The sequence below is a fragment of the Rhodamnia argentea genome, chromosome 4, assembly GCF_020921035.1.
Source record: "Rhodamnia argentea isolate NSW1041297 chromosome 4, ASM2092103v1, whole genome shotgun sequence".
NCBI lineage: Eukaryota > Viridiplantae > Streptophyta > Magnoliopsida > Myrtales > Myrtaceae > Rhodamnia > Rhodamnia argentea.
The window spans coordinates 15,328,766-15,344,765 of NC_063153.1; the positions used below are offsets into that span (position 1 = coordinate 15,328,766).

At 37.6% G+C, this 16,000-nt stretch overlaps 1 protein-coding gene across 1 annotated transcript; it reads left to right on the forward strand.

The window, feature by feature from the left end:
• The first annotated feature begins 3,011 nt into the window (after positions 1-3,011).
• Positions 3,012-10,232, forward strand: LOC125314618 (disease resistance protein L6-like). The gene is made up of 6 exons (XM_048277409.1): positions 3,012-3,252; positions 3,418-4,005; positions 4,411-5,563; positions 5,830-6,104; positions 7,692-9,608; positions 9,978-10,232. The coding sequence occupies exons 1-6, from the start codon at positions 3,194-3,196 to the stop codon at positions 10,048-10,050; spliced, it is 4,065 nt and encodes a 1,354-aa protein (XP_048133366.1). The 5' UTR covers positions 3,012-3,193; the 3' UTR covers positions 10,051-10,232.
• Positions 10,233-16,000: the final 5,768 nt, after the last annotated feature.

Here is a 16,000-nt window from a genome sequence, read left to right on the forward strand (position 1 = left end):
GGCTATATTATTTAAAGTATTTAGTCAATTAATTTTTTTTATCGGAAATAATTTATTTTTAAATATATTCGTGAATGATGAAAATATTTATCTTTCATTTCTTTTACAAGCAATACCACTGATTTTTTTAGAATAATAATTTTCAATTTATTCATTTTTATGAAACAAATGAAGTCTTACTTATAAGTTAGAAAAAATATATGAATTTTCAAATTTGAGATAAATTTAAAAAGTACCCCCTAGCATCGTTAAAACATGGAATATTCCGTTAAATTTCTCTTGAAATTTCGATTTTGACCTCCTATTTTTTTTTTGTCATTGTTTGTCGGATTTTTCCTTTTTGAATCTTCAAGACAAAAGTACTAAAAAAGTTCTAAACCTATTGATTGATATCAATTCTGTCATAAACTTTTCAATTGGACCAATTTAATCCTAAACATTTTCACTTTGGTGCCAATTCAGTCTATCAAGCCAATTTAGGTTGAAAATTGCTAACTTGGATGTCAGCCATCTTGACGCCGACGTGTATAATTTTTAACAATTTCTAGACCACCAAAGGAAATCTAATGAATTACTAAGCAAACACTTAGCACGGACTCTCCCAATCGTAACTTTGGAAATTTAATTTATCTCAATTTAGCCCAATATGCAATATCATCCTTAAGCTTTTAATTTGTTTAATGTGGTCCATAGACTTCTGATACATGTTCAATTTAGTCCCTGGAGTGTACGATAATGTTCAATGTTGGCCTCCCATTAATTCAAGTTCAATGACGGTATTGAACATTTTTATATAATTCAAGAACTAAATTGATCATATACCAAAAGTTTAAGGATCATATTGAACATGTACAAAAAAATTCAGGGACTATAATAAACAAATTAAAAGCTTAAAGACGACATTACACATTGCGCTAAAGTTCATGAACCATATTAAATAAATTTAAAGTTTGAGGAATACATTGCATAATTGGTCAAAGTTTAAGGATAATTTGTGTTATTTACCCTTTATGTATTTGTACTGGTCCACTCTTTCACCAAAATTCACCTTCATCCTCCCCTTATTCTTGATGTTGTCATCACATTGAGAGCAACCACGAAGCCGAAGATCACCCGTCCTCGAGAGGCAATAGCCCAATCTTCTTTCATTGCATGTTGTCACAATTTGCTTATTTTTACAAAGCCAGGGTTCAAATGCCGGTCGTTTATGATTTGCTGGTGAATGCAGCGCTGAGGATCGTCCGCAAATTGGATTCCATCAAGTTGTCGCTCTTGTCACCGTCTAATGAGAATTTTTCCTAAAAAGAGTGCTTAATTAACATTACAAAAGTGCACGTGCAAGGCACGCATGCAATAAATGGACCTTTAAAAGATTTTTAAAAAAGTTTCCTATTGTGAAATGATAGGATAAAAATTCATGAAAAGAAATTATGAACATAATATGAAAAAATTGAGCACAGATATGTCGCAAGAGAAAATTATCTTAAGTTGCATTAGTTTCAGAAAGTAGTTTTTAATATGGACTAGATTAAAATTTTTAAACTGAACTATGCGAAAGAAAAAAAAAGAATGATTAATTTAGGAGATATTTGTGAAAGAAATAGTTATGAATATTTTAAGCATGATAAAAGTAATTATGATCAAGTAGGACCTTGACACTTCCTGTAGTATCTTTTATTCATATTTCTAAGCTTTTTGCTTTTTTTTTTTTTAACAATTCTGAGTGATTAAAAAGGAATGCATGTGGCAATGTTTTTTTTTCTTTCTTTTTTTAACTTTTTGCGGCTGAAACGGAAAAAAAAAAAAAACTAAGCTAAAATATTTCCTAAAAAAACATTGAAATATTTTCCGTTCTTGACAATGCTTAATATATTTCCTTAACTATTAAAAATGGTGAGAAGTTACACTTGAAAAAAAAAAAAAAACGTGTCGGTTTTTTATTAATGTAAAAGATTCCGGGCCTAAGAGTGAAAGAAACCTAAGTGTGCGCTAAAAATTTTGGAAAGAAAAAGCTAAAACATAAAAGTCAATTCCAATAGGCCAATGCCCATGGCAACATTTCTGCTCTAGAAATCAACTTCTAATCGGAAGTTGATTTTTCTACTTTTAAAGAGAGGAATTTTTTTTTTAACTTCTTCAAGTGGCCTCTAAATTATTTCTGGAGAAAAAAAAAATGCTCCACAAGCACTTTTGAAACAGAAATTGTGCTCCAAAAGTGTTGTCATTAGTAGACGAAAAACCACCGGCCAATGTCCAATAATGTTCTTTCGTGATAGAGAAAAACCTACGATTTCTTTGTCTCCTAGCTATTATACATTTTTTTCTTTTTGTCAAATGACAATGACAATCATGAATAGGCCGGAAGGAAAGAAAACTGAACCATTTACCATTTGGCAAAAATGAAACAAAATATGGCCTTTGACCTTTTAATCTGTTTAATGTGGTCTTTGAAACTTTTGGCACATATTTGATTTTGTACTTGAATTAGAGTAAAATATTCAATATTGTCTCTTAATTTGAATTAATTGAAGAATAATGTTGAACATTTTCATATAGTTCAAGAACTAAATTAAACATGTATCAAAAGTTCAAGGATTGTATCGAATAAATTAAAAATTTAGAGATCACGTTGCATATTATGTCAAAGTTTATGGACCATTTGCATCGTTATCCCTACCATTTACATACTGGCCTGAAAAAATGCATGTAATTTGAAATTTGAGACGAATCTAGCCATTGTCCTTGTGACGGCTTAAAACGTGGAATATTCTGTTAAATTTCTCTCGAAGATTTCAGTTTTGCCCCTTTCTTGTTCCTTTCTTCTTTTTGGTTGTTGGTGAGATTTTTTTTCTTTTTAATCTTCAACTTGCTGTTCTTTAATCATATTAGTGTCGGAAGGTGCACGGCACATGAATTTATTATGTTTGGCTTTGAATTTTCCACCGGCACTTCTCGTTTCTTTCCCACCACTGTTGACTCCCCTCAGTCTCTGGGCACCTCCATGTTGAGCTTCGGCGTCTTCCATCGTTTCCCAGAAACCCGCCTTCAACCTCCCGGCATTGACCTTGCCCTTCTTCTCTTTACCTTGACAAGTCAGTCGATCTTCCTTCACTGAACCCTCCCAACTAGGCATTTTTTAGAGAAGCGTGGTTCTCTCCTGTGGGTGAATACAGCTGAGAGGATCAGCCCTCTCATGGAATTCGGCGGGAGTCAGGCTCTAATCACCATCCTTGCTTTGATTGTAGGAGGACTGTAAGTGCTCTGATTCAACTTCTGTTCGAGCTCTTGTTGACAGATAACGCAGCAAACAATGAGACTTTGCTCCTGGACATGTCTGATGCAATTCAGCCCGCTTGTTCAATTTACATTCCTATTTTTCAAGTCTCGACCAGATTAAAAGTTTGTAATTTTTGGCAGGGTTTGGAGACAATTAACGAAATGGAAGAGGAGGGACTCGGAATCAACCTCAAGAACGGACCATGGGCCTGGAAAAGAGAACCGGGCGTCAAGGAGGGACTCAGAGTCAACCTCAAGAGCCGATGATGCATCTCGCGAAGAGTACGATGTGTTCCTAAGTTTCCGAGGACCGGATACACGCAATGGATTCACCAGTTGTCTTTACCATCGCTTGAGAGATGCGGGAATCCGCGTTTTCTTCGACAACGAAGAACTCCGAGTCGGTAAAGAAATTCATGGAGAGCTTTTGAATGCGCTTGACAAGTCTCGAATCTACATACCTATCTTCTCTACGGGTTATGCTAACAGTTCGTGGTGTCTCCGTGAGGTTGCGCACATGGTGGAATGCACCTCACCATCAGGTGAGAAGAAAGAGATACTTCCCATCTTCTACGACGTGGATTCTGACGATGTCAAGCTCAAAACCAAGTTATATAGAAAAGCCATGCCCAAGCACGAGAAGAAGTTTGGCTCCGAGGAATTGAAGCGCTGGGAAAATGCCCTTGTTGAGGTTGCACGTATAAAGGGATGGGATCTTAAAGGCAAAGGGTAAATTTGCTCAACTTTTTGTGGTTAATAAGCACAATGTGGAAGAAGGCTCTTGCAGAGGGGAATTATTCTGCAATTTTACTTTGGAAGAAACTTTGTGGTGTCCAAATTTTCAAACTTACATCGATGTGGCATTATATTAGAAGTTCATGGAATTCTGACTAAGATTGTGCTCGAAAAACTACAAAAGGTAAAGAGGCGTGGGTGGAAAACTTTTTTCAAACCCGCAAAAAACTATGTCAAACCCAACCTGCAATCGAAAATTTCCGGTTCAAATGATTATAGTACTTAATTTGTAATTTCTTTGAGTAGTTGAAATAGCTGAGTTATGTATCTACATATTGCCTAGAGTCCTGTAGTCTATCTAGTCTTTGAATGAAACGCAATTTTCATTCTTTGCTGCAGCCAAGGAGAACAAATCGAATTGATTGTTGAAGAGGTTTCCCATAAACTTAAGACAAGACAAATAATTGTGACCGAACATTTGGTTGAAGATACCGATCAGATCGAAGCCATAATGAAGTTGTTAGATGTTGGGTCTGGTGGCGTGCGTTTTGTCGGTATCCATGGCATGGGTGGTGTTGGAAAAACAACTCTTACCAAAGTAATGTTCAACAAACTATCTCTTCACTTTGAGCGTTGTAGTTTTCTTGCAGATGTTCGAACATTATCACAACCTCATGATGGACTTATAGAATTGCAGAAAAAGCTCTTATCAGATTTGGTCGGCCATGGGATTGCTAACCAAATTAAAGATGTTGATGGTGGGATCAAGATGATAAAAAAAGCATTGAGTAATAAAGAAGTACTCATTATTCTTGATGATCTAGACAAGAAAGAGCAGCTCGAAAAACTCGCAGCCGGAAAATCTGATTGGTTTTGTTACGGTAGCGGGATCATTATCACAACTAGGGATGAAAGCATCCCGATGACTCAAGTGAGCTTATCCAGTAAAGTTGTCCTAAACCAACCTGAAGTAATTTTGCGTTATGAAGTTCGTGGAATGAGATTTGATTTAGCACTTCATCTATTCTATAAGCATGCATTCAGAAGTGACTCTGCTGTAGAAGGATATGATGCTCTTTCAAGAGAAATTGTTCGTACAGTGGGCATGCTTCCTTTGGCTGTCGTGGTGATAGGGTCCAACCTTTTCGACTGGGGAAAAGATTTGGGGCATTTGGATAAAAGAGAAGTGTGGGACGAAACGCTGAGGAAGTTAAAAGAAGGTCCTTTTGAGGATGTTCGAGATACGTTAATGATAAGTTATGAACGATTAGAGGATAAGCACCAAGAGGTATTTTTGGATATAGCCTGCTTTTTCATCAATACCGACAAAACATATCCGGTTATCATGTGGAAAGATTGTGGGTACTTTCCCAGCATTGCAATGAGGGTTCTCTCTCAAAGGTCCTTGATCAAGATTAGAGATGACAACAGGTTTTGGATGCATGACCAAGTTCGAGATTTTGGAAGGTACATTGTTCTTCGAGTATATCCTCGCAAGTTTTGTAGGGTGTGGATTTGTGAGGATGCCCTGAAACTACTGGAGCGAAGAAAGGTAAACTGGAACTGCATCTGTTCTTTCCCGTTTAGAGACGCAATTTTGTTAAAATATGCATCCGATAGATAGCTTTGTTTACCGTCGCTTTTGTCTTGCGGTTGTTACATCTCTCCGTCAAACCTTCAGGTCAAAGATCTCAAAGTTTGAAGAGAGACCCAAAAGACATCGCCTGACAATTGGCTTTTTAAGTAGCTTTCTTGAAATTTTGAGAAAACAGAGAACAGTTTATGTTGCATGTTCAATCTTGAGTCTGTGATATGCAGAGAAATGAAGATGTGGTAGCACTAAGCCTGACTTCCGATGGCTGCAGCGACGGCATTGCATCTGAAGAACTAGCTGCTCTACCAAACCTAAGGTTCCTTCAAGTGAAAGGCATTGATATGCTTGGCAACTTCGGCAATCTTCTTTCAGAGTTAAGATGGCTTTCTTGGGAAATTAAGCAAAATGAATTTTACGCGGGGAGTTTTCATTTTGCTAATTTGGTTGTGCTAAACCTTTCAAGAAGCGACATCGAAGATGACTGGGGTGGGTGGAGCCAAATCCAGGTACGATATGCGCTACTCTATCACCTACTATCCATGTCTACGGATCATTCAATGCACGTTATACATAGCTTGCGTGATCCCCTGATCTAAAACATTCTGTGTAAGTCTAACATCCAGAGTCGACTACAACTAGCTAAACACATTTGGAAAGAAAGAAGAGGAAGCTCTAGAATCACATGACAGCCCGGTAAATGATATAACGAGTGGCATATCATTGTTGTTCTGTATCTCATTCATTCCCTACAGACTGCTTTAGTAATCGAGCCACATATAAATATGATATGCTTAAAATCTGTACTAGCAAGAATCATTAGATGTGCTCCCCAGTCCATAGTATTATCCAAGCATCCATCATCACCTTGGTTTGAGGAATTCAAGATTTGCCTACATTGAAGTTTGAACTCGGGATGCTTTGTGGCTTGTTGTAGTCGCTTTTCTGATAGCTATTTGTTAAAATATTATCCTACTTTACTTAACAACGGGTCTTATATGCTTTTTAAATTCACGCGGTCTCCTTCCATCTGTTAGCTTAAGCTTTTGGATTTGACTTTCTATTATGATGTTAAAGCCAAGACTACTCCTTTCGTGTATGTGCATCTATCTCCGTAGAACTCTACATCATGAAGATGCACGAGTGAGGAATATATAGAAGTGTCTGATTCTCATATATTGATAGACTCGAAATAGAGTTCCATATGTGCACTGTAAATTTGAATGATAGGTGAATGGTAAATTGGAAATATCGTTGATAAGCAAGAACTAATTGGCAACTTTCAAGTTCGATAAATTGTCGAAGAAATAACAATTTTTACCATCATGAAACCTAATAGCAGACCACCAATTGTTTTTGAGTATTCCGAGTGACCCCCTTCAGTAGTTAGTAGATTACAATTTGTGCAGATACTTTACTAATAGTGTTATTTAACTGTTGTAACTTACAAACAAAATACTATGTATCGTGCTAAATGGTCAGTAGATTATGGCCATCGCTTCAGTTTTACTGAGTACCAAGTTTAATTTATTAGCAGCATACAAATAAAATAATTTACTTATCAGGTTGAAATATCCTTGGAGACTATGAACAGTCGTTCGCTTTGACAAACGAGCGTGTATTTCAGCTAGTAGACTGCGAATTGCTGCGAGTATTGGTTAATGGTTCTAAGTTATGAAGAGACCTATTCTTTTACAATGAATTCATAGCATGCTGTTAGCTTTATTTTGATTTTGCAAGTACCAACGCTTATGGGTCGTCAAAAGACTAATGAAAGGATTGATTTACCAGGCTCGCCCTAGTAGATTATAAGCAGCCTTTCGTTTTCTATAAATGAGCATTTTTCTTTTTCAATTTTAGAGTATGAATTAATTGCTCATATACTTCACTAGTAGTACCGGTTACCAGTGATATTTCACGAACAAACCAACTGTTTTATCAAATAAATCTCTAGTAATTAGAAGCAACCTAGTCGCACCATTTGCAATTAAATGTTGGAGTATATTGTATTATAAAAATGAGACTAATTACTTATGTTAACGATATAGATTGATTGATGTGTTTCATTCTTTTTAATTCCACGTTTTTCTTTGCGGATGACAAAAAAATTAAAAGTTCTGGATTTAACAGATTGCCCAAAGTTGAGGAGGACACCTGACTTCTCTAATTTCACATCTTTGGAGACGTTAACACTTGCTCGGTGTTCCAACTTAATTAGTATTCACCCCTCCATTTCTAAACTTCAACTCCTAGAGACTTTGAATATCAAAGGGTGTAGTTCTCTTGGGGAGTTGCCTGAAGAAGTCGGTTCCCTACAATCATTAAAGCAGATTGTCATGCCCCAAAATTTTCGACTCTCGAAGCTTCCAGAGAGATTTGGGAATTTGAGATCTTTGTCGAGTTTTAAATTAAACGAGCATCCTAAAATCCGCCAACTCCCGGACTCATTTGGAGGGATGGCGAGTCTTACATGCTTAACTTTACACGGGTGCGTAGGGATAAAGGAACTTCCAAGCTCAATTGGGGAGCTAAAAACGTTGATAGAGTTGGATGTATCAGCGACAGGCTTAGTTCAACTACCCGATTCTATCGGAAACTTAAAGAAACTAAGGGTGTTGATTTTACGTGGAACTAAGATAAAGGAGTTTCCTTGTACAATTGGAGGATTGGAGATGCTTGAAGGTTTATATGCCGAGCGATCTTGGGATCCGACGGATAAAAACTTGGAGGAAATTGGGAAGCTAATCCATTTGAAGACATTGAACTTAGCATTTACTAGTGTTTCTAGATTGCCTCCGCAGATAAGTCGTCTCCATCTCCAAAAGTTTGAAGTGGGTTCGATTGAGCTTCAACAAGTGCCGGCTCTTCCATCAAGTTTGAAATTCCTGGCGGTTCAAGCTTCGGACTTCTCTCTTGTCCCTCACCCCTCAAGCATCACTAATTTAGAACATCTGGAATTACAAAGATTCAGCAATTCGACAAATATACCTCGCTCTGCTTGGCGGGACTATCAGTCCAAACTTGAAGCAACTTCGATGAGAGAGCAACCGTCCTATCGGCTTCCATCTCATTTGTCGACCTTGAAACTCGGGGGTATTAGTCCATTGCCACAATTTTCCAACTTGTTAAATTTGACAGTTCTACATGTAATTGATTGTGCAATATCACACTTACCTGTCAATCTAGGCCTAACACATCCGAGGGAACTGTTCATACGTAGATGTCAATCCCTTGAGAAAATACCTGGTTTATCACTCTTAAGGTGTCCGGAGCGCTTGGAACCGAAGGGCTTGAATAAGCTAGTTGAGATTCAAGGTTTATCGGAATTGGAATCTTTGCAGTACCTCCTTCTTTCCAATTGTGGTTTAATAGGACAATTACCCAACTTGGCTAAGTTGGGTAAGCTACAACATCTAGAGCTAGAAGCGTGTCCAAATTTAAGAGCCATTGAGGGCATCGAGGGCTTAGAAAGCTGGGTGTTGGATAGTCGTGGCCGCACTATCCTAGAAAGATTATTGGATGTCTCGAGATCGATTTGGCTTTCCTGCAGATTACCAATGTACGATGTGTTCCTATGTTCTAAGGGACTAGACATTCGTCTCGGCATTGTCAATTTCCTTCACTATTGGATGTTACAAGATCGAGTTTCTGTTTATAGTGATCGGGATGATTTGAGGTCCAACGAAGGGATTGGGGAAGAGATTCTACAGGCACTTGGTAACTCCAATATTTACATACCCATTTTTTCTAGAAACTATGCTTCTAGTCATTGTTGTCTCCGCGAGCTTGCCCACATGGTAAAATGCATGTCAGAATCAAAGGGGAAAAGAAGAATCCTCCCCATGTTCTACGATGTGGAGATTGATGACGTTAAGCTCAAAACTGATTTATATAAAAGCGACCTGGACAAGCACCGGACGAACTTCGACAACAACGAAGTGAAGTCATGGGAAGAGGCCCTAATTCAGGTTGCAGCAATGAAGGGTTTCGTCTTGAAAAATACCAGGTAATTCTGCTATTTCGCTGCCAAATCATGAGGTAAAACAGTCGTTGAATTGAACTTTCCCAACACAGAGAGTTTCAAAGTTCTGCAACGCAACCCTTTTGCATTCAAATAATTGTCCACTCGAACAAATTCAATCCTATAGAATAAGAAGTAGATCATTCTAGTTTGTGATATCCGATACTGGTACAACTGCACATATTCTTCTGTCTACTCTCTTGTTTTTCTCTTCTTTTGTATTCTGAGTTAAAAGATCTTTCGGTCACTATGGTTTGAGAAATCAAATCAACAATCAGATCGTCATATTAACATCCTTTAAATTTCTGTCTGTCCAACTAAAATGTACTGTCCTTCAATTGTGCATTGCTGCAGCTATGAAGAAGTCCTTCAATCCATTATTGCAGAGGTTTTCAGAGCAAGGAAATTGTTAAACGCTGACTCCTGAAGCCTTCTTTTGGTTAATGTAAGGAAATTTTCCCCAACTGCATTCTGTTCCTATGTCATTCTTGCCACTTTGGCTTAAGAGATATTGTTGTTAGGTTTATCCCACATCAGTTGTGCAAGGAGTTGGTAGTCAGTTTATAATTATGAGGGAAAATATTATCCTTTCAGCTAACTGTTGGTACGAGAGAGCTCAAGATCGCTTAACACTGGTATCAGAGTGAAGGTGAACAACAAGTCTAGACCCATAATCACATGGGAGAGAGCTTTCAATCTTGAAGTAACTTCTTGGTTCACCACGCTTGACTCTAAAATGCTTGAATAGGCTAGTTGAGATTCGAGGTTTATCGGTTTGGAATATTTCTTTTTGTTTTTTAGGCTTGTTTCCATTTTCTTTTTCCAACGTTGCGTTCACGTGACGCCACATCATTGCCACTTGTCCGGGAAAACATTGACAATGCGATGCTTGCCACCACGCAAGACGGCAATCTTTGAGGGAAAGGATATGCGTCACACTAGTACAAGGTAGGAGTTTTTTGGTAAAAAAACATTGTAGTTGGTTCACATTGGTATACTTTGAGGTTTTTTATAGCTTTTTCCGTAAAAATCTATAAAAGATTAAGATAAAGTGTTAGTTTTATCACTTAGGAAGATAAGTCAACATGAAATGTTTTCATACGAGACAAATACCTTACTTTTGTTGAAGATAGAAACATTATTTTGTTGGCTCATTTTCTTAAGCAATACAAACAACAGAAAATGAGAAGAAGTATTTTTCAATGCTAACTAGAACAGAATTCCAGAACTATGAAGTAAAGGGAAACATTACGTTAACAGAAGTTCAAATCTTTTAAGATATTCAAGGGAAACGCTGAAAATGCCCAAAGAGTTGGAGAAGCACATTTTATTATATGTAGTAAAGATACAGATATTTATATAGCTTTGCAGATGATTTTTCTTCTGAAAAATTAAAGTAGATTAATGGTATTTTTGTTAGAACATCTCTAGCAATAGCTTGTGAGAATATGCCCTAGTTTCTCAAGATCTTACCTTTTGTTAGGAGCACGTAGTATAAATGTGATACATTCATTCAGGATGACAGTCAAGAGGGAACTCAAGTTCGAATCTGTCCCTTTTGGAGTACTTATTAATAGAGTGTGAAATTCTTGCCGCAATATGCAAAGGACATGTCGGGTTGATTTTTCCTTTTTTGTCTTCAATATTCAACCGAGTACCATAGAAATGATGAACCAATCAAGATAGTGAATTAGAAATCTTTATCGATTTGAGAATGCGGGAATTCTGGATGACATATGGGTTCATTGTAGTTTGCAAAAAATGACTGATTTGAATTTTTTTTTAAATAATTGCTGTATTGCTTACAAAAATGATTGTGGGGAAACCTTTTTTTATTGCATATGAAAATATTTGCACATAAATTAATATCGAAAATAATAATATTTTTCATTGACTAATTAGTTCAAGCAATATGAGCGATTATTTTCCAGTAAAGTATCTTCCAAGTGAGTCATTTTTTCGTGAAACAAAGATGACATTAATTTGTAAAAGTTCTCTAATACACACCTTTAATGTGTAAGCCAAAGAAACGAGATCAATTAATGATTGAGTAGATTGCCGAGAGTAATGTCTTTTCACTTTTCTTTTTTAGTTGATCATTCTACATGATGACACGATTCATCACATACGCTTAAATTTTTCTTTACAAACATTGCTTATACGGTCGTTGTCTAGAGTGGTGGGAGGCGATTTAAGTTTTGTTTCAATGACCTTATGGTGACTGCCCCTCACTACTTCAATACTGATAAGAGAAAAGTGCCTTGAAAGTTCTAAAATTTATCACGAAAGTGTAATTGAGTTTTAAAACTTTCAAAAAGTGTAATTAAGTACTAAAACTTGTTAAGTTAGTGCAATCGAATCATTTTATTAATTTTGTCCAACTTCATAAATGGAAAATGCTAACAAACTTTAGGACTTGATTGCGCCAACTAGAAAATTTTTAGGACTTGATTGTACTTTCTAAAATTTTTAGAACTAAGTTGTACTTTCGCGACAAGTTTTAGAACTTGATTGTGCTGTTTAAAAGTTTTAAGACTCGACTGTACTGTAACGGTAAATTTTAGGACTTTCAATGTATTTATCCATATTAATAATACACAAACTACGTACTTCTGAGAATATTAAAAAAAATTATCCAAGGGCGAACGAATATCGCATTCTGTGAATGCTCGTTGCACGAAATTTTCAATTGACGAGTCATTTTCGTAAGAACCACAATCTGACGAAATGGGCAGCTAGTACAGCAAGAGTGAATTCAATTATTGGTCTGACCATCCTTATCATCGCCAGTTTTCATTTTGAGAAAAACAAAGAAGAATTTTCATTAGGATTCATGACGGCGTGGCGGTGTTGGAATGGACATAAAAATATCCATGTATACAAAGTGTAAGACGAACTATTGAATGTGGTGTCAACCCTCATATTTACGAAAATATCCTTAATCTCCATACCCTTCATTATTTTATTACAATTTCTTTTCTAAAAAGTCCTAAATTTATTATACAGCAGATAATTTGTTTCAATCATTTTGCCTAAGGACATTAGAAATATCGAAACTTTGATCAAGTTCTTACTTTGGTGCTGAAATTTTTCGCTGCCTCACTTATGTGCCAAATCGGATAAAAAAGTGTTTCCAGCAATAAATTTCGATAAATTTATAATAAAATATTTAATCAAGCATGTCATCTTTATATTAAAAACAAGTCCACATGGACTTCCTAAACGACGCTGCACGCACGAAGTGTGGGAGCATGGGTCGAGCAATCTTGTCCCAGTCTCTCTCTCCTCTAATTTCCTCCCACTCTACCCCCTTTCCTCTGCCAGGTGCCTCATCAGATTATCATCACACGACGATGCTGGCAAGGCTCAAGCTCAGGCCCATGTGTTACTGTCGCTACCGCCGTCGTCGTGCCACCGATCAGCGGTTCAGCCCATGAAGCACATGATGTTTCTCGAGAGGTTGAGGATGAAGCACTTGAAGGATGCTCCAACGCCACAACAAAGTAGACTTCCGGAAAGCAAAAGCAGGAGGGACGTGCTGAGGGTTGTGGGATAGATTGGCGATTGAAGTCCCCGCTGATATTCAGTGCCTACGGATTCCTGCCGTTTCTTAGGGGAAGAATGTGGTTTTGAGGGAAAATTGAATTAGGGTTTTGAATTTGGAAAAATTCAAATTAGGGTTTTACATTCGAGGCAAAACATGCAGATGACGTCGTTTATGTTCTTACCCATTTATAGCTTTAGCATCAGTAGGGAAAGAGGCTGAATGGATTAGAAATTTGTTGTTAGATATCAAATTGTGGCTTAGTCCAATGCCTCATATTTCTATCGATTGTGATAGTCAAACTACTTTGGCAAGAGCATATAGTAGCACCTATAATGGTAAGTCCAGGTATATTAGTCTACGACATAAGTATGTAAGACAATTAATTCAAGATAGTACCATAACAATTGTCTATATAAGGTCAAACAAGAATCTGACTGACCCTTTCATAAAGGCACTACCAAAAGAGGTAGTAATAATGAGCTCAAAAGAAATGGGGTTGAAATCATTTAATTAAATCACTAGTAATGGTAACCCGACCAAATACTAGCACATCACTAGTAATATGGTTTAATGGGTAAGAACAAGTTACTGAAAGTGATTGTATAATATTGATATAAGCCCGGACATGAGAAATCAGTATTATGCGTTACGTTTTAGAGGCTGAATTATATTCTTAATGAAGTATAATACATTAATGTATCGTGTTCATTAGTAAGAGAAACATGTGATTGATACTTCACCTATATGAGCTTAGAAGTGGTGTCGGTTCTTACGAAAGTTATGGTTACTTTCTAGAGAGCTCATGAAAATGTACAAGCACAAGGCCATAACAGTGCTAAGTATATTATAAACTTCTCGTTGAAATAAGAGGTTAATATATGTGTGGTAAGTCCGGTACTATTAGTAAAAGTAATAAGTTTAATGCCAGCAGCTACTTGTGGCTTTGATAGAACTTTGAGATACTTGCATTAAATGAAGGTTTAATTTAAAAGAGACCTTCATGTATATATACTGATCTCATGAAATTTTGGCTGTATCAAATTTTAAAAAATATATATTTGTTTTACAAACAAAATGAGGGATTGTTGAAGTTTGTTTGTAAAACAAAAGCTGCATTTTCAATCCCACATAGGATATAAAGAATAGTACAAGTCTTTTTATTAGTTAAAAGGCCACAATAGTCTTTCGGAATAAAGAAATGGACAAGTGAGCTAGACCCCACTATACCCGCGTGCGGGAGCGCGTGTGATTGCACGATTATTACGTACTTAGCACTTTGCACGCTTGCGCACCGCGGATGGAAATAAACCTTAATTATTTTTATTTATTTATTTATATTTCGAAATCAATTCTTTTTATAATTATATTCTATATTTTTAATTATGACTGTTCGGACATGAACAGTTGGGTCCGAACAACGGTTGTCACTCACGAACGGTTGTGTCCGAATGATTGTAATCACTCACGAACGGTCATGTTCGAATTGTAATGTTTCGGACATGAATTGGTGCGATGTTTCGGACATGAGTAGTTTAGACACTAAGAGGTGTGTTCTATTAGTATTATACAAAGGACAATTCTGTTCGATTTCTTTAGTTAACTTTTATTCTTTCGTTTTTCTTCAAAAGAAAGACAGTCAATCTTCATTGTTTCGTATAGAGTTTTAGGAGATTTACTGGAATTGCTATCCAGTATTCTTATTGTGATTTTGTTGTATCCTGAAAAGAATTTGCCAGAAACATATAGTAACTTTGTGGGGCAAATTGATCTTAAAAGAGAGTGATTACACGCCTCAAAGTCCGACTATATTATTATTCAATTCCATTATTTTTTCCAACAATCCTGGTTTGGGATGACGAACAAGGGAGGCCGGGCTAAGGGGCTCGGGCCGACGTTGGGCTGAGCTTGGGATGGCGTGGCAACTGGCGAGCGTGGACGGAGGTTGAGCGGCTGGTGGCGACGGTGACGCGAGGTGGAGCAGTGGTGGTGGCTGTGAGTCGGCGAAGCAGCCGCAGCAGATTCGGTTGGGGGGACGTTGCAAAAGAAGACCAGAGAAAGAAGGAAGAAGAACAAGAAGAGGAGGAGGAGAGAGAGAGAAGTCACGTCACCGGGGGGCAGGCGCAGAAGGAGAGAGTGAGGGAGAGTCACGTTCGCCGGGCCGGGGTGGGTGGTGTTGGGGCGGGCGGGTGACGGATGAGAGAGTGAGTAGGTGGGGGAAAAGGTCAGTAAGTGGTGATGTGATGTGATGGAAGTGGGGGAGTTGCCGTAAAGGGGGAGAGGGAGAGAGAGGTCGGCAAGTTGGGGGGTGAGGTGAGAGGAGAGGGAAGAGAGAAATAGGTGATAGTGATGGATGGGAGTAAAGGATAAGTGATGGATGAGAGAGTGAGGGAGAGTCGCGCGGCGGGGGGGGGGAGGGAGGGAAAGGAAGAGAGGGGGGGAGGGAGGAGAGAGCGTGAGTGGGCTGGGGGAAAGGGTGAGTGGGTGGTGATGTGATGGAAGTGGGGGAGTTGCCGCAAGGGGAGAGAGAGAGAGAGAGAGAGAGAGGGGGTCGGCAAGTTGGGGGGTGAGGTGAGAAAAGAAGGGGGAGAAAAATAGGTGATAGTGATGAATGGGAGAAAAGGATAAGTGGAGCCTATGAAAGTCAAGTTAAAATTGAATTTTTTTTATCTTGTAGTGTAAATGTCAAGAGTTAAATTGATAACTTAGCTCCCGAGATAAATTAGATTCTATTTGGCAGTGATTCTGTTCTCAAAAAACGATTTCGATCAAAATCACTTTTTTTAATTCTGTTCCTTGGATGATTTTTTGAGAATCAAAATGCATTTGGTAA

Excerpts from the sequence above, each read along its gene's own strand:
- LOC125314618 (XM_048277409.1), top strand. The coding sequence starts at position 3,194 with ATGGAATTCGGCGGGAGTCAGGCTCTAATCACCATCCTTGCTTTGATT. Across the intron at positions 4,006-4,410 it reads TGGGATCTTAAAGGCAAAGG|CCAAGGAGAACAAATCGAAT; the intron begins GTAAATTTGCTC and ends TCTTTGCTGCAG. Across the intron at positions 5,564-5,829 it reads AACTACTGGAGCGAAGAAAG|AGAAATGAAGATGTGGTAGC; the intron begins GTAAACTGGAAC and ends TGTGATATGCAG.